This window comes from Pyxicephalus adspersus, chromosome 4 (assembly GCF_032062135.1).
Source record: "Pyxicephalus adspersus chromosome 4, UCB_Pads_2.0, whole genome shotgun sequence".
NCBI lineage: Eukaryota > Metazoa > Chordata > Amphibia > Anura > Pyxicephalidae > Pyxicephalus > Pyxicephalus adspersus.
Window position 1 is genome coordinate 147,964,169 of NC_092861.1, and position 18,112 is coordinate 147,982,280.

The 18,112-nt window shown below is 41.9% G+C and overlaps 1 protein-coding gene across 1 annotated transcript in view; it reads left to right on the forward strand.

The window, feature by feature from the left end:
* COQ8A (coenzyme Q8A) overlaps positions 1-18,112 on the forward strand; it is a gene marked incomplete in the record, with an annotated part of 47,121 nt that overhangs the window by 3,578 nt on the left and 25,431 nt on the right. Inside the window, 4 exon segments of the mRNA XM_072409945.1 lie at positions 10,704-10,905; positions 11,273-11,656; positions 15,562-15,628; positions 17,685-17,762. Coding sequence (XP_072266046.1) covers positions 10,729-10,905; positions 11,273-11,656; positions 15,562-15,628; positions 17,685-17,762 — 706 coding nt within the window.

An 18,112-nucleotide genomic window follows, 5' to 3' on the forward strand; every position in this document is an offset into this window, starting at 1 on the left:
GGGGTCTATCTGTCTTGCTGCAGCTTCTAATGCACATGCAATGTAAGAAGCTCACAGTGTGCAGTGAAATCAGAGGAAGCAATTTGAGTCCAGGAGATTTGCTGGCACAAGTTGAGTGTGTTACCATATAATTGTTCAGTATTACAATGGATGAATTGTATCATTCAGGAATCGGTTGCGTTATTAAGCATTTGTTAACTGGTCCTGGTGCAGGATCCAATCACATTCGGACGAATTGATCTTTGCTCTTTGTGCTGAGCAAATATTTTTTACATAGCTTCTATGAGTTTTTGCAGACTGTTGGTATAATGTACAGTGTTCTCCCCAGCCTATTTTAGCCGGGCGCACCTCCTGGCACTTTTTACTAACCACCCGGCTGTTTCCGGGTGGTTACTGAAGAGTTGGGTCGCAATACAGGGGCTGTCACTGCCTATAATTTCTTCCCACTCTGTTTAAAACATTTTAACACGTATGTATTACTTTTATGGGTTTTATTTCCTCTTTTTAAAAGGTGTCAATTGAAAGGGCTGTGGGCGGAGCTAGACCAATGGAGCTTTCAATGGTACCGAGGTCCAATCAGCTACAGCAGCAATAAAGGTGACAACACTGCTGTGATTTCCTAGCAAAAGACAGAGCGTTGTCACCTTATCCTTAGAAGTGTAAATCCAAGGCTGGCAGGACCCACAGATATTACAAAATGTTCCAGGCAGTCCTAAGAAAAGCTGAGATCCTCACTCATTGGCATGATACCACTTTGTAAATTTCTGTTTTTAAATGTGGTGTCCTTTATATAGTTACACTTTGAGACATTGTAACCTAAACTTTAACATAGCACTGCATACAAAACAAGGGTGCACATGGGAAAAAAAATAGTTGTGCAGCGATTGCAACATCATACATGGTGCAGGCGTGTCCTGGAATCCGTGTCAGTTCTGCATTTATCAGGGCTCACTTCTCATTGCAGGAGGTTGGGGAATGAGTGGCAGTAGCAGGAGGGGGTCTGTTTGCCATCCCTCCCTTAGATATGTTTAGCCCCTGTGGCTCTTTCCTGGTGCAGGTCTGTATTGTTGTGATTGGCTGCCTTCTCTCTGGGCTTATAAATGTCGGTTCTTGTTCGGATATAGAAGGGACGCTTGCCAAAAGGAGTGTTGCAATGAACTCACCAACCCCCCCCTTCCCTTCCTAGTTTAAAGTAACATTGCTGGAATAGAAATCCTGATGTGAGTTCTGTTGTAGCAAAATAGTTACAATGTACAAATATCATTTTGCTGGGTTTTTTTTTTTACATTAAAGAGTCTTTAGAGCAGGGGGGGAGGGTGTCAAACTAAAGTACACAGAGGGCCAAACTTGTAGTTCATTGAAAAAATTGAGGAAGTTTTTCCTTTTTTAATTAGATATAAAATCTTTTTATATGGAAATGGGAAAGAGGTTGTGCTTAACACATAACGTATAATAGAGAAAAAGCACTGTTATACTACAGTTCCTTAAATAAAACAGTCCAATGTGGGTCCACGCATAGGCAGAGAGGCTGCTGGTCTATAGACCCGAGTGATGCCGGGATTTGTAGTAGCAGCGCTATTTCATGGCAGCGGCGGGCCAACTGCAATTCATATTTAGAATTCCTTTGGGGGCCAATTTTTTTTTTTACATTAAAGAGTCTTTAGAGCAGGGGGGGAGGGTGTCAAACTGAAGTACACAGAGGGCCAAACTTGAAGTTCATTGAAAAAATTGAGGAAGTTTTTCCTTTTTTAATTGGATATAAAATCGTTTTATATGGAAATGGGACAGAGGTTGTGCTTAACATTCAATCTGGAACAAGCTTATAATAGAGAAATAGCACTGTTATACTACAATTCCTTAAATAAAACAGTCCAATGTGGGGCCACGCATATGCAGAGTGTGAGAGTGATGCCGGGATTTGTAGTAGCGGCGCTATTTCATGGCAGCGGCGGGCCAACTGCAATTCATATTTAGAGTTCCTTTGGGGGCCAATTTTGTCCCTCGGGCCAGAGTTTGACTCCCCTGCTTTAGAGCTTTTCTTATTGTGTTATATATAAAGTTTATCCAGATGCATTACCCAACTTTATGCACCTCTAGAGCCTGTCCTATTTTTCTCTTTTCTTTTCCTTTACTCTCTTCTTTGCTCTTCCTTTTCTCTGCTTTTCTGTGCTTTTCCTTTTCTGTTCTCTGCCCTTTGCTTTTCTCATTTGCCTTGCCTTTTCTCCTGTGAGAAGAGGCTTTTATTAAAATTCTTGCAGGGGCAGCTTCTGGAATCTTAGCTTTTATTGATCTATGCATGATACTCAGAACTACATCTCTCAGGAGTCTTTTCTCCAGTGGACCTGATCTATTGAAGCTCTCAAGGACTGGAGCAGATAGACTATCATGGGACAACCTGGGGGGTCCAGCAAACCTGGAATGAATTTCTTAAAAGCAGTTGTTTGAGTTTTTAATCCTGAACCAGATTCATTTTGCTGGATCACCCAGTTTTCGGCATTACTTTTTTTAATAGAGCGCTTTAATAAATGAGGCCCAATGCGTGAACAGATTATTGGGAATTCAGAATGCACCAATGCATGTTAGGGAAACTAAGAAGAGAAAACCACTTTTTTATTTTTCCCTCTTTCTTTATTGTATTGTTCAGCTAGTCAGGCCAGCCATGCACATTATAAAACAATACGACTCACTTGAGTATTGCAGATGAACATGGACATAAATGAGGATGAACTGCTGAGCAGTAATGTGCACGTGTGACATCACAAGTTCCCTATTTGGGAAGCATTTTGGGATTTTCAGCATATCTTCACTAGGGGACAATGGTCCTTAACCACTTTAGGGGCCAAACATTAATTTGGGTTGGGTCTTGGTGCCTTGATTCTTCTTGGTTCCCATCAGTCCTATCACCAATCGTTCTCCCTGGTGGGGAATATTGATTTCTGAGCCAACCTGTGTGATTTTGCATATTAAAAGTTCGGTGGTTGTTCTTGCACATAGCCGGGTTTAATTGAATCCATTCATAATCTAATTCTCCATCAGACTTTGCACTGCCTGGTGAAAAGCTGTTTAATAGGATTGGGAAGGCTTATGTTTTCTTTTAATTATTTACTATAAGGCGTTTGATAGAGAGAGCTGGCCATGACCACTGGATAAGGTCAGCAAGCATTGTTTTTACCTGCTAAGTTTGCTATTCAGTGGAAATGCATGCGTCTAAATAGATGCCAAAAAAAATAGGGTGCACTTTCATTCCTTTCCTGCTGTTCTAAGGCACATACATGTGGCATGCTGCATCCAAAATAATGCAGAACAATACAAAGTAGATCAAATGCAGGTTGCTAGCACCCAGGGACACCTAAGGTTATACTTACACACATCAGATGATTCCCGTCTGATATTTGCCTCAGGGCTAGTATGGGACGGGAATCTGGCTTGTGTACAGCGCTTGGCCTCAGTCGTTCCGTCGACTGTCCTGGCAGATTCACGAATGACGAACGATTGTAATGAAAGTGAAGGGGAGAGAGGGAGCAGCAGGGTGCCGCTCTGTCTTTCTCCTCCTCCCCTCTCCATAGAGCAGAATAGCCCTGTACCATGCATCGTGCAATCTTTTGATGTTGTAAAGGATCGTAAAAGATCCTTTCCAGTGACAAATTTTGCACGTGTGTACCCAGCCTTAGGCCCTGTGGTTATAAACTGCTCACGGACTGACCCCTGTCGGGCATACAGCAGTTTGATCCTGTGTAGCCACGAGAGGCCTATTGCACTCCATGTAGACATATTTGGCCGTGGCACAGATCTGTTACAGCCATGCAGCCAAGTTGCTGTTGGGTACCAATGCCGTGACCCGCCACCAAAAAAGCTTCTTAACTCCCCTGCTCACCTAAATGCCAGAGGCAACGTTGGTACCCACAGGGACACTAAGGCTGCATACACATGTGCAATTAATATCATTGGAAAGGATTTTTCAATATCCTTTCCAACAACAAAAGACTGCATGATGCGTGAGTGAGCTCTGTACATACAGCACCATTCTGCTCTATGAAGAGGGGACAGGGAGAACGACGAAGCTGCACCCCGCTGTGCTCTCTCCCCTTCACTTTCATTAGGATAGTTCGTTGTCTGTGGATCCGCCACGACAGATCCATGAATGATGTCCGACGATTGCTGTACACATGTCAGATTCTCATCCAATATCAGCCCTGAGACGATTATCAGATGAGAATTATCTGATGTGTGTACATAGCCTAAGGGCCCTTACAGACAATGACAAACGGCTCCCAGGCATACAGCAATTTGCTGCTGTGAGGCCGCAATAGGCTAATTACACTGCAGGCAGACATATTTACATGCATCCATGGCACAGATCGTCTGTTAACCATGGATCCCAAAAGCTTTTGGGAACTAATACTGCAATATATCACCAAAAAGTGCCCTAACTACCCCTGTTCACCTAAATGGGGGAAGTTGGCAACATGTTTGGGCCCGGTCTGCCAGGGGTTTATAATGATGTGAATCCCTTGCCTTTCTGGGAGGTGTAGTAAGTTTCGTTCTAATGAAGAGCTAGTTGCTGTGATGCCCCTGCTAACCCATCCAATTTTGCCCATTGCCTCGCACTCTTCATGTATCTGTTGCACCGCTCGCACTTGTTACATGCTGTTATTCCATTCACATCACTCCCCTGTACACACTGCCCTTCCCCCTAGGTCTCCAACCCCATCCTCACTTTATGATTGCAAATGGGGGGACATAATGCATTGAAAAACTCTGAAATATAAGACTGTGTTCTCTTCCCCTATCAACATCTTCATTTCACTGCAGCTTGTGCTGATACCCCCTTACCTAGTCTGAGTTTGCTGCACTGTAATGCAAGAGGCTGATATCAGTCAAGTGCAGGCCCTTATATTACTGGCATTAAAAACATTTACTGATTTATTATTGCAAAGTTGCACTTATTAGCATCTTTTTCTTTTTCTGCCCAGAGTTTAGCTCCAAGCCCACCATTGTTGGCTTCTATCAGTGCCTTATCACACCGGTGTGATCTGAGTCGTGAAAGAATAGATCCGATCATTCGCTGACCTCTTTGCTGAGAATTACCGGCAGTGAAATTCCAGCCTGGATTCTGTTATCTTTTACTCTTCTAGTCTCTCATTGGATTTAAAGGCTAACAGTTCTATTTTTATACACCGTTAATTGATTAGGAGCTTAATTAGGGCGCATCTACCCACCTACCTACCCCATACACAGCCTTCCCACCACTCCTCTTCTGCTGCCTCTCTTTGCTGTTCTCTTCATTGGCTTTCATGTCACTGGAGAATCAAATTCATCTCCTGTGCTTTGCCTTCAAATCCCTCCACAGTTATTGTCCCACTTACCTTTCTGACCTGGTAAAATACTCCCCTAGCCGCTCTCTTCACTTCTCCAATGACCTACTAATGACTTCCTCACTCATAACCTCCTCACATGCACGGCTCCAAGACTTTTATAGAGCTGCCCCAACTCTCTGGAATGGTCTCCTCATACTATTCGGCTTGCTCCTACTTTCTGCTCATTTAAAGAAGCCCTTAAAACCCAACGCTTCAACCTCACCTCCCCGTCTTCTTCTGTCTCCTAAACCCTCACTGCTTCCCACCACTACATGTCTCTCCTTTTATTGTGTGCTGTTTCCCCACCTCCTAGATTGTAAGCTCTTCGGGGCAGGGTCCTCTCCTCCTGTGTTTGTATCTGTCTGTCTTTTGCAACCGCTAGTTAATGTACAGCACTGCATAATATGTTGGAGCTATATAAATACTGTTTATTATAAATAATAAGTTAATGATTATGAGATCCTGATATCTGCTCATATTAAAGTACACAGCTTGCATTAAAAATAGATTGTGATAACCGAGCTGCTTTTTATCTGCCCGGGTTTCAGTGTTTAAATTGGTGTACATCAGGGTTTGCTATTGTCCCAACTGTTTTTCTCCTCGTACAAGACAACGGAATGTAAATACCATTCGAGAGGTCAGAAGAAACGGGAATCCCAATAATCTCAAATGGCAGCTGAGGACACCGGAGTGCAAAGTGCATCTGCCAGTCCACATGTTGTTGTGTCTATGAACCTATGGAGTAAATGTAACCGGAGGCAGAATGACTTCATGCATTGTTGTGTAATGGACGTCATTGTTTTATTAGTTTTAGATTGATTGGGAAAGTTAGGAAGTCCACTGACTTGCTCGCTTGATTGCATTCTCCACTGAGAGAACATCAGAAGTCACAGTGGAGATCAGTAATGTCAATTGGCACCTATAATGTAAAGGTGCGTACACACTTCCAATTTTTATCGTTCAAAACGAACGACGAACGATCGATTGGGCAAAAAATAATTCGTAAAAAAGTAACCAACGACGCAGACGAACGAGGAAAGTCGTTGGAAACGAACGACCGGACCGGCGGATCGGATTGGACGACGATCGTTGAACATCGTTCGTGTGTACGGTCGTTCGTTGATCGTCCATGGTCTGAGCATGCGTGATGAACGAACGTTCATTCACTTTCCTGTCGTGCACATACTTCCTCTATCGCTCAAACGATCGTATCTATTGTGTGTACAATATCTACGAACGATGGTGTCGTTATCTCTATGTGCAGGATCGGTGCTATACGATCGTTCGTAGATATCGTGCAGGATCGTTCGTCGTTCGTTTTCCAACAATAATAATTGGAAGTGTGTACGTAGCTTAAGTCTATGGCCACTTGATGGTGGATAGAAAAAGTGGCAATGTCATTCAAGTCATTGGAGCTTCCGATCCACAAATGTATGTGCCAGCCTATGACATGGAACAATAGCAGAAAATTAGACCATTGATTCCCTGCTTGTTCAGTAGTTGTTTCTTCACATTAATGATCTCCCCAGCCCCTGTTAGCCGGGCGCACCACCCGGCACTTTTCAGTAACCACCCTAAAACAGCCGGTGGTGCGTAAGTTGGGTCATGATACAGGGGCTGCCACCCACCTACAACTTCTTCATACCCCAGCTTTATTTCTGGGGAGAATACTGATTTACAAGTTGGCTGGCAAGATTAGCAAATGTCATGCAGCTTGTATTGATATGTAATATGATGTTGATAGCGTATTTATACTTTTACCAGATTTTTATTTTGAATTGGCAGATACTGCAGCCCCTGGCTCTGGGTCCATCGATCCTTTTGTGTGTAGCATCCTAGGAAAACAAAGGATCTCACTTCTTGCAAAAATGTCTTCTTGTCCAATGTAAAGAGCATCTAAACTCTGAAAGGAAAATATGAATGTAATGCAGCTCGCTTGTCTTCAGAAATGTTGGGTGCAATAGTTTTCCTCTATTTGCTCTTCCTATATTTTTACCCTTAGGGCTGCACAGTGGCTTTGCAGCTCTGGATCCCAGGTTCGAATCTCAGCTAGGGCTCTATCTGCATGGAGTTTGCAGGTTCTCCCCGTGTTTGTGTGGGTTTTCTCCGGATACTTAGGTTTCCTACCACATCCCAAAAACATGCAGTTAATTTAGTTGGCTTCCCCTCAAATTGACCTTAGACTGTATTAATGACATATGACTAGGGTAGGGACATTAGATTGTGAGCTCCTTTGCGGCACCGCTAGTAACATGACTATTTCTGGCAGGACCGGCTGTTTTTTTTTTTTTTTTTTTTTTTTTTTTGCACCTATTAAACCAACATAACAAAAACCCTCTACATTAAATACATCGCAAAGAAGCAGCTAATAAGAGTAAATTTAGTAGCTGCTTTAGGACCTTTTTACTGAAACATACAAACCAATTGGAAGAAACTGACTTTTAAATTTGGATATTTGCATGAAGTTGATCTTTTTTTATAAGGAATGTATTCGAATATAAAGATGTTGAAATGAATTTGAGCAAAGGGATGCAGTGATGCAAGTTTTGGCTGGTTAAGGATGATTAATACTTTGGAGCTGACGTCTGCTCCTCTCACACGTCAGATGTGACTAGCACCTTGTGTGATATTCTGCACGTCCAGTCCAGTGACTTCATAAGACTCCCGTCCAGCAAAACCCTTTAATATTGTGCTTTGTGCTGCTTCTCTGTGCATTTAGCCAGACCGGAGAGAAGCTGCTGCAAGCTGTGTAAGTCTTTGCTGTGCTTTAGGAGGATTTCTGTGTAGGAAAACTATAGTGCAGAGGGAGATCCATAAAGAACCAAATGATGGGGAGGGCAGAGGATCTCCGATTTATTATAATTTAAGTTTTCTGTATTAAATCTGCATCTGAGGTTACAAAAAAGGACTTGTTGCAGCAGATGCTTGTAACATTGTCATTAACTAGACTTCCTTTCTATGTTTTGATTGCACAAAACAGCAAACCATTCTCCATAGCTAGCTTTTTTTTTTGTAATTTGCTGTGTTTATGCAAATATTGTAAATCCTTTTCATCAGTTAATTTTAGATGGACGCTTGACCTCTCCCAGGTGCTCATTTTCTTATGAGCCCACAAGAATCGAGAAATAAGTATGCAGTGCTCATCCCAAAATTTTTTTTTAAGCTCAGTGGGAAGAAATTGTAGGTGGATGGCATCCCCTTTATTGTGACCCAACTCTTCAGTAGCCACCAAAAACAGCCGGGTGGTTACTGAAAAGTGCCGGGTGGTGCGCCCAGCTAAAAGGGGCTGGAGAGAACACTGGTATGGTTTCGGAAATGTTTGCTGATCGCTTGCAGCCTGGCTGGCGTGTCGCAAGGAATTTTGGGTGATTGCTGTCTGTCAGAACACTTTCAACTTGCTGATAGCATTGGAAAGTGCTTTCATTTAGGTCCAGGGAAATGGTTCAGCAGCAGATTGACCTGACATTGTGCTTCAAGTTTCTGCACAATCTAATGTCTGCAAGAAAGGGATTTCAACCGCTATTTGTTTCAGTGATATACAAGGCATTGGTGTGGTCTCTATCAGTCTGAATATAGCCTTGTGCTTATGTAAAGTGCTGCTCCCATTAGTGTTGCATTGCTATGTGGACATGAATGCCCATTTCTTGGGCAGCATGGTGGATCAGAGGTTAGTACTCTGCCAGGACACTATCTACATGGAGTTTGCCGGTTCTCCCTGTGTTTCTGTGGGTTTCCTCCGGGTACTCCGGTTTTCTCCCAAATTCCAAAATCATGCACTTATAATTGACGTTAATTGGCTTCCCCAAAATTTGTATTGGGGGAACCTGTAACCTTAGACCTTAGACTGTATTATTGACATATGACCATAGTAGGGACATTAAATTGTGAGCTCCTCTAAGGGACAGCTAGTTACATGACTGTGTTCCTAATTACACCTCGTCATATCGGTACCTGATAGTGATTATTTTAACAATTAAGGGGGTTTTGGGGCATTTAGTGCATTCCATTGGCGAGAGGGGGAATTACCTGTTTTAAAGGGTTCAAGGTTTAAAACTGATTACGATCCAGCTGTCATATGTCGTAGATGGTGGAAGAGAAGATGATGGCGGCACCTGCATTGGAATGGGGACAGGTAAGTATCCAAGGGGTTTAGTTCCATTTGAAGAACTTCTGATTTTAACTTTTTAAGGCTTTGTAATGACTGTATTTAAAGAGACCCTGTCAGAACAAGATGATGATGTCTTTGCACAGATGCCCCCACAGTCAAGAAACATACCCGGTGTTTATGGGAATAGAGGAGCAGATGTGAGATTTTTGGCTCGCATGGGTATGGCGATGTTGGCGTCTGACACTGAATATTAGTGTTGGCTTTTGGGGAAAAAACCCGGGGCATCTGGGAAGTGACTATAGGTTGCAGTGTTCTCCCCAGACCCTTTTAGCTGGGCGCACCACCTGGCACTTTTCAGTAACCACCCAGTTGTTTTCTGTAAAGAGCTGGGTCACAATACAGGGGCACCCATGTCTACAATTTCTTCCCACTCTGCTTTAAAAAAAACAAAAAAACAAAAGTTTGCTGTAGCTTGGGGTTTGTGCAAGGATTGTTACTTTACCCTGAATAGCAAGGTGTTTGTGTCTCTTTAAAGCCCAGCTTCAGCATTTTTGTACATTACCATTATTATTTCCTGAATGTTTAAAGCTCCTTTCCTTCATTGGCGTTATTGTCGTCACATATGGGTGGGGTAGCGTCTTTATCAATGAAGACAAAACTTTGGAGTTATCTGAAGCCACACATTTGTTTTCCAGCGTCATGTGCAGCTGTTTCGTACTTTATGTTTTTAAGGCTTGTTGACAATACGTAGATCACCGTTAAAAACATTTATGGAGCTGGGTTGCTGTGTAAGCCACTGGGTCAGCATTCCAGCCGGGCAATTTGGGGAGATATGGTCAATGGCAGTAAATATTTACAATTTTAGAAGAAACGAATAAAAGGATAAAAATACCAATGCCAAAATGTTGCCACCTATTGTCTGTAATTGTAACCAAGAAACCTTAACCATCAATCTAACATATTATTCATCACAGATTGCAACCCAGGACCTCCTAGGCCACAAAGCATAATGCTCATCAAGCAATTTGTCGTAATTGGGTTTGTCTGCCTCATAAGTACACAAAGATCTTAAAGTATTTACTCGACGCGTTTCGTGGAAAAATACTTTTTCAGGAGATGTGTTACAATTTACAGATTCAATATAAACACAACCCCATTTCGCCATATAATATCCTTTATTTATAGGATTACAACATTTGTTCTAAAGTTTCTGTAACCATTTTTTTTGTTCTCCGCAGGTGTTGGAAGTAGTGAGCAGCCATCATGGCAGGAGATGCAGTCATGCTAATGCGAGGCCTGGCTAAGCTCAGCAAAGCCATACTGGAGGTGCAGTCTGGGCAGGTGAGACAAGCAGCGCTGGGCAAAAATGTCGCCAACGTGGCCAGAAGCTGGCAGGTGGCTGCAGAGGAGCGTTTCAGTGCCGCCATGGGTAGAGTGCAGGTGAGTCTTGTTTGCTGGCTTTTGTTCAATAAAGTTTCACTTTGTAGCTAAACCTTTGTTTCCTGGTTTATGTCAAAGGATCAGAACAATAAGCGTATAGATGGGTTGTCGTAGATCCTTGTGGTGTCACATCACCATATAAGTGGTGATGTTTGGTCTCTAGGTTGTCATCTAGGTTGGAGAATCAAAAGGGCTTCAATGGTCACCTTGGCTGTAAATGCATTATTACCAAGCAACAAAAGCTAAAACAACTTCCCCTTAATGAAAGTGGTCAGTGTATACGAAGTCTAGGACAACGTTTTACCATAGTTACCATATTATGAACTTGCTATTGATGGTTTGGTGTTGGTTTTCTTTTTTTTTTCAGGAATTTGGTAAGCGGCAAGAGAACCTGGTGGTGGATGACATTGACAGTTTTTCAGGACCAGCCTCTGAGATTGCTGGCATTGAGTATTCCCCGTCATCCAGCCACACTCCTGAAATCTTGAACGCAGAGCATCATTTTGGCAAGGAGAGCAACTCCAGCAACCAGGGCCAAGATATCTATTCCTTCCGTCCAGACATGGCCCCCAAAATGGACAGTCAGACTGTATTAGGAAATCTCAGGGACACGGTGGGACCTTTCGCAGCCACAGGACAGAGAAGAGGCTTTCACCAGGACCACACTTCTGTCGGTGGGCTGACCGCAGAGGATATTGATAAGGCCAGGGAGTCAAAGTCCACTCCAGAACACAAGCCCCACAAACAGATGGTAGGTCATGCATTTTTGTGTAACCACTAATAGTTACTGAGGGGGCCACAGCAGGCCTGGGGATATATACTTTGCCATGACAGTCCAGCACCAAATGATTACAATCCTGTCTGCAATATCTTCGTCTTTCTAATGCTGTCCTGTATTACTTCTTCCCCTCCCTGGATGTCTTCATTGTCAATAAACAGGTCATTGACAACCCAGTATTCTCCCCAGTCCCTTTTAGCTGGGCGCACCACCTAGCTTGGCTGTTTTTGGGTGGTTAAGAGTTGGGTCACTATACAGGGGCTGCCACCCATCTACATTTTCTTCCCACCTGGCTGTAAAAAAATTTCTAGGTTGAACTCTGACACCCTGGAAGTGCAGGAAATCATGGACTTGCCCCTTCTGGAAGGTTAAAGTTAGTTATGGTTATATCGGTGGCTCACTGGTTAGCACTCTGGTTAGGCCTTTGCAGCGCTGGGTTCCAGGTTCGAATCCCGGTCAGGACAATATCTGCATGGAGTTTGCAGGTTCCCCCCGTGTTTGTGTGGGTTTCCTCCCACATTCCAAAAACATGCAGTTACGTTAATTGACCTCCTCTTAAAATTGACCTGTATTAAGACATATGGCTGTGGTAGGGACATTAGATTGTAAGCTGCTTTGAGGGACAGCTATTGACATGACTATGGACTTTGTACAGTGCCGCATATAATGTCAGCACTATATAATACCCTGTAATAATAAGAGATCACAAAGCCCTTTTCGGAGCCATATTCACTTTAGCAGATATTGCCTTAGCCGATCCTGGCTGTAACCTTGCTTTGATAAGCTAAATTGTTAATGTGATCGTACCAATATGCGTTATTTTAATTTCAGCTCTTTGCACGGAGCTTTATTTAAATCTTAAAGTTCCGACAGGCATGCTTTTTTGAGACATGTAATGCTCATCTGTAACAATGCTTTCATAATCATTCTGCTACTGACCTGTCGGCATCGAAGAGTCTGGAAACCAAAGTCCAGACTTGGAAGACCAGTTGAAGATGCGCAGAGGATGTGCAAGGTGTGCAAGCATCATAATACGCACATAATACTTGCACATTATGGCAAAATCTCACTTAACACTCAGACATTTAGTTCAGCTTGCAGCCAGCTCTTGTGTGGTAGAAGTTTTTATGGCTTTATTCCCTCGTGGAAATAAGTCCATAATTGCCCATTCTTTCCTGCCGTGAATAGTGTACATTCAGCAATGCCCTGGTGTGGATGTAAAGGCTGTACGTGCCGGGCAGATTACCAATTTTGTCAAGTCTGATGACTCGGGGAAAGTGTTTTCTAAACATGTGCCAGGCTGCACGTCCCCGTGCCACATCATTTATGTTCGCAGCATCAAACAGGGTGTGAAATCTGGAAGGGGCCATTGGGATTTCCTTTGTGATGTGAGCCATATAACTCGACTCTTCCCACTGCGCTTTGTTATGTGTACTTTGGTCGTCTTTATTTTTTTTATTTTTTTTCCCAAACCTAACTTGGCTTACTAATTCACATGCAGTGATTCTCCTTGTACATTGTCAATTATATCCCACACATGGGGTTTATGTCCCTTCCTCTGGGTTTGCTTCCTGCCCTACAATCATAAGACCGGAGTATTCATGGTCATGTGACCGATGAAAAGCTTGGGGTATTTTCAAGCGCGTCACTCTTGCCTAAGTACTAGTGGACATAGGTTTTAAAAAAAAAAATTCTTAATTTGCACATAATTTTAGCTTTTTTATCAGCAGGTAATTTATATAGCTGGAGGGGACATAACAGTATAAACAGATCCTAGGTTTTAGGGATGTTAGCCCTTGCCATGGACAATCCTCCTGGGGTCGTATTATGGTGAGAGTTACCAGGATCTAATACATTTACCACGAGCGAATAGATTTCTAAAGCTGAGCTGGTTTACATAAATAAAGGCAATGATGTGTGATCATCAATCATGTGTGAGTGCAATTTGATTTCTTTTACCCGACGCGTTTTCCCCACTGGGGGCTTACTCCGCGCATTTTTTTGAGAAATCAAGATACTACAATAAACATAGTACAAAGAGAAATAAGTGAATAACATAATTCCAATAAGGATAAATTTACATATTCTCAAGGCCAATGCATGAGTTCTAAAATGAACTTAAATTCTCATTAATTGATGCAATGTAATTTAGATTCATTTTAGAATGCATGGAAAATATGTAAATGTATGCTTTTTGAAATTGTGGTTCACTTATTTCTCTTTGTACTGTATGTTTATTGATAGTATCTTGATTTCTTAAAAAACCCCTAAGGAAGCCCACAGTGGACGAAACGCGTTGGGTAAAAAAATCAAATTGCGCTCCTGTTATGATCACACATTATTGTCTTATTCATGTAAACCAATTCATTATGTAAATAGGCATGCTCAGCTTTAGAAATGTATTAGCTTGGCAAACCCTTGCCTTGTACTTATGAGATATTAGTATTATCTTTATATATTTCCTTTGCTCTTCTTTCATATATTACTTTAATACAATTGTTTTAGAATTACCTCATTGGTATCGTAGTTATTTGCCTTAAAAAGCCTACTCTTTATCCTCTTCTTTCCTATTGTAACAAAGCAGGCTTGGCAGACAATATCCCTTTAGTGAATCGGCCTATTTTTCTGGCACAAATTACTTAAAACCTTTGCAATTTGTTTTCACTTCAACAATAAAGATATCACTAAAAGAATTTGCAAGTTTATGTAACACCCAAACTATTCTTTTGTTTTCAAGGCTTTCATTAATAAATTCAAAATATTTACATGTGAGGTATGCATTTCACTGTTTAGTCCTACTTATATATAGAGCTTTTTCAATGTCCATCAGTTTCTTGTTCACTCGTATAGAAATTGTAAGGCTTTGCCATGTCAAAGTTGCTCATCAATGTCATACAGCAATATGTTATTTGTGGTCATATGGTTATTTGCTTATTGTGCATTCATTTCTTGCTTTTTGCTGACTATTTAATCACTTCAGTTTTATATTTCTGTCCTTACAGCACACTGCCAGGGAATTCTACTATGTGTTTTGTATTGCTTTCAATTCCTATCCCTCCTTTTTATAGCTGAGTAATCCAGTTGTATTGTTCTGCAGTGTAATTACTGTATGTGGTTGTGGTTGCAGCATGGTGGCTGTCTATTTCTGTCCGTCCTTTAAACCCACAACTGATGTTGTGTCTTCAAGTTTGCTGTACAACCATACAACCCATGGAACTTCAAGTCATGCCGCTGGTTCTGAATTGCTTTTATGCAGCCATTCCAAGAAATTTAATTTAAATTCCCTTTAAAGGGCCATAATGTGACCCTATGCATGCTGGAGGACAATCATCATCTGTTATGTGGCCTTTAAAGTTGCTTGAACCTTGCCATTTTAGGGGGTTTCATAGCAAAAGAAATGAATGCTTATGTACTCCGTACATTTCAGTTACACAAGGTACCTTATTGCACATCCCGTAACAAACATAAAATCCAATGATAGACCATTTTATCTACAGCTGGTAATACAACAAACCAGGACCCGTGCCAAGTGTGATAATACTTTTACATGGTACTGTAGCTTGTTTTTTATTCAGCCTTTTGCTGACCTTGGATTCAGATGTGACTTTCCCAAACGTGTTTGTTGCCGTGTGTGTAATGCTAACTCTGACACCAATAAACAGACATGGAGAACAACAGGATATATGAGAGGACGGAAAGCTACATAATCTGCAACTACAGGGATTTGCTGTACCACTGGGACAGTGTATAAGGAATACCTCCTAATCCTAGACTGCCTATAGATATAGATCGTAATATAGAAGTGAAGTGCTGTATTTTTTATGTTTTTAATATTTATACACTGCCTTTACAAATAAATCTTTTTATACCCCGTTTAGCTAAGCGAAAGAGCACGAGAGAGGAAAGTTCCAGTGACACGGATTGGAAGGCTGGCTAACTTTGGAGGTAAAAATGGCCTCATGTTTATTAGACATTCCACACAAATTCTGAGATTTCTTCATAAACTAGAGTGTCGGTTTTTCCATCATGAAGTACACATAGCATAGTGTGTATCATAATGGGAGCACATCTTCTTGCAGGCAGTAGACCTTCATCTGTTCTTTCGGCCCAATAATTTCACATCCTGGCATTAGGTCCGATGGCCTGGAACCTGGCTCACTGCAGTACTTGTTCTTAGCAGGTGACAGATGCCTGAACTAGCGGATATTACAGCAGCTTAGCTAATGCTAAAGATAGGATATGATTTCAAGACAAAGAAGAATGAAGGGTAAAAAAGGCAACCAGGTACAGTTTATAGTGATTCCTCTGGAGCAGAGATAAAACAGTTGAGGAATCCTCAGCATCCAACACATCATATTTGAGGTGAATACTATTATTAAACAGGATTTATATAGCTATATGGAATGGTGGGTAAGTAGTGAGGGTTTTAAAAAAAGACGGGTAAGTTTGAAAAGATATGTTTTGAGGGCCTTTTTAAAATGAGAAGAAAGTAGGAGCAAGCTGAATAGGATGAGGAAGACCATTCCAGAGAATAGGGGCTGCTCTAGAAAAGTATTGGAACCGTGCGTGTGACCAGGTTGTGAGTCATTGGAGGAGCAGGAGCTTTAATTTGATTACAAGGTTAAATGGAAGCCAATGAAGAGAACTACAAAGAGAGGCAGCAGAAGATTAGCGGTGTATGGGGTAGGTAGGTGGGAAGAAAGGCCTGACTGCGGCATTTATTAAAGAATGTAGAGGAGATAGTCGGCTTAGTGGAATACCAGAGAGGAGGAGGTTACAGTAGTCCAGACGAGAGGTAAGAGCGTGTACAAGGAGTTTGGTGGTCTCTGGGGACAGGTAGGGGCAGGTTTTGGAGATGTTGCACAGGTGAAAGTGACAGGACCTGGAAATGTTCTGAATAGGGGGGCTAAATGCGAGGGCAGAATCAGAGGTGACGCCAAGACAATGTGCCGAGGGAAGGGGCAGTGTTTTTAACAGTTAGCAATATGTTGGGGAGGTTGCCTTATGTCTGTATTCCACATTGTGGGTTCACCTGCCAGCTACACAGTCAAAACTGTTTCCTACTGAGTTGTAGTGATATAGCCACCATTGAGAGCATACACAGTGTTTTGGGGTGCAGGAACCAGGCTGGTAAACATTCTTTGTAGTGCAGCTTTGCAGGAGTGAGCAGATCAGAGTAACGTCCCATGACACTGGTAAGTATTGTAACTTCTAATCAAGGTCCCTCTATTACTTTTCCATTTTTTATAATGCACAGTTATAAAAGACCTAGATCGATTTAGGACAGCCAATCTATTATTATTCTGCTATGTTCAGACTAAACAGAATGTGCTATACAGAGAATTATTTTTCTCTCCAGTCAGTAAAGGTCAGCTATAACAATGTCTTGTCAGTCTCCAATATGAACTGAACAATAGAGGCTTTCTACGCTGGAGAATTTAGAAATATATTGTTATGTTAGAACAGAGGATAAATAGATGGTTCAGCGGGAATATAGACCATTTAATTATGGAGGGGATATAAGAGGTAACATTGTTTCTGGGCTGGAATGTTAATGGTTAAGAAATGATCTTCCTGATGACAACCTGCCAGTTATCTGTAATTAAGAACAATAAACTATTATTAATATTAAACACGATTTATATAGCACCAACATATTACACAGCGCTGTACATTAAATAGGGGTTGCGAACGACAGACAGATACAGACGGTGACACAAGAGGAGGAGAAGACCCTGCCTAGAAAAGCTTACAATCTAGAAGGCTTCTCTGCAAAGAGCAGCTATAATACCTGTCATAATAAGTGTAGTGTAGAATCTTCAGCATCCATCCCAGTTTTGGTAGCGCCTGGTTCCACCCTTTGGCTCATATTAGGATTGTAGTAATGGCCAGTGAAAGGAGCCAAGGAATGGTGATGGTGGGTCAGGTAGGCAGCCTTTATGTAAATGTTTTACAGGCTTTCCTGTAGCTCTTCTTATAATTCAAATTTCTGTCTTTTTAGGATTGGCAGTTGGTCTGGGCATTGGAGCGCTAGCTGAAGTGGCCAAAAAGAGCTTAAGTCCAAAATCTGATGGAAATGGTGAGTAACCCACCAGTGTTTAATTCAGTGTTTTTCAAGCATGGTTTCTCCAGAGGTTGCTGGGGGATCCTTGAGCAATGATCCATTTGTAACTCTTTGGTCAATTTAAGTGACACCAATGATCATTTTGGCTATCTGTAAGGGTGACATTCTTCCCAATGGCCAGCAATGTAAGAGGAATTCTTCCTACTGACCACCACACTAATATACTGTGAGCTGTGGATATAATATTCATACCATTGTCACCTAACACCTAAAAGTTATTTTAAGGGTTCCCCTATGTTAAAAAAGGTCAAGAAACACCAGACAGGGGTCTATCTGTCTTGCTGCAGCTTCTAATGCACATGCAA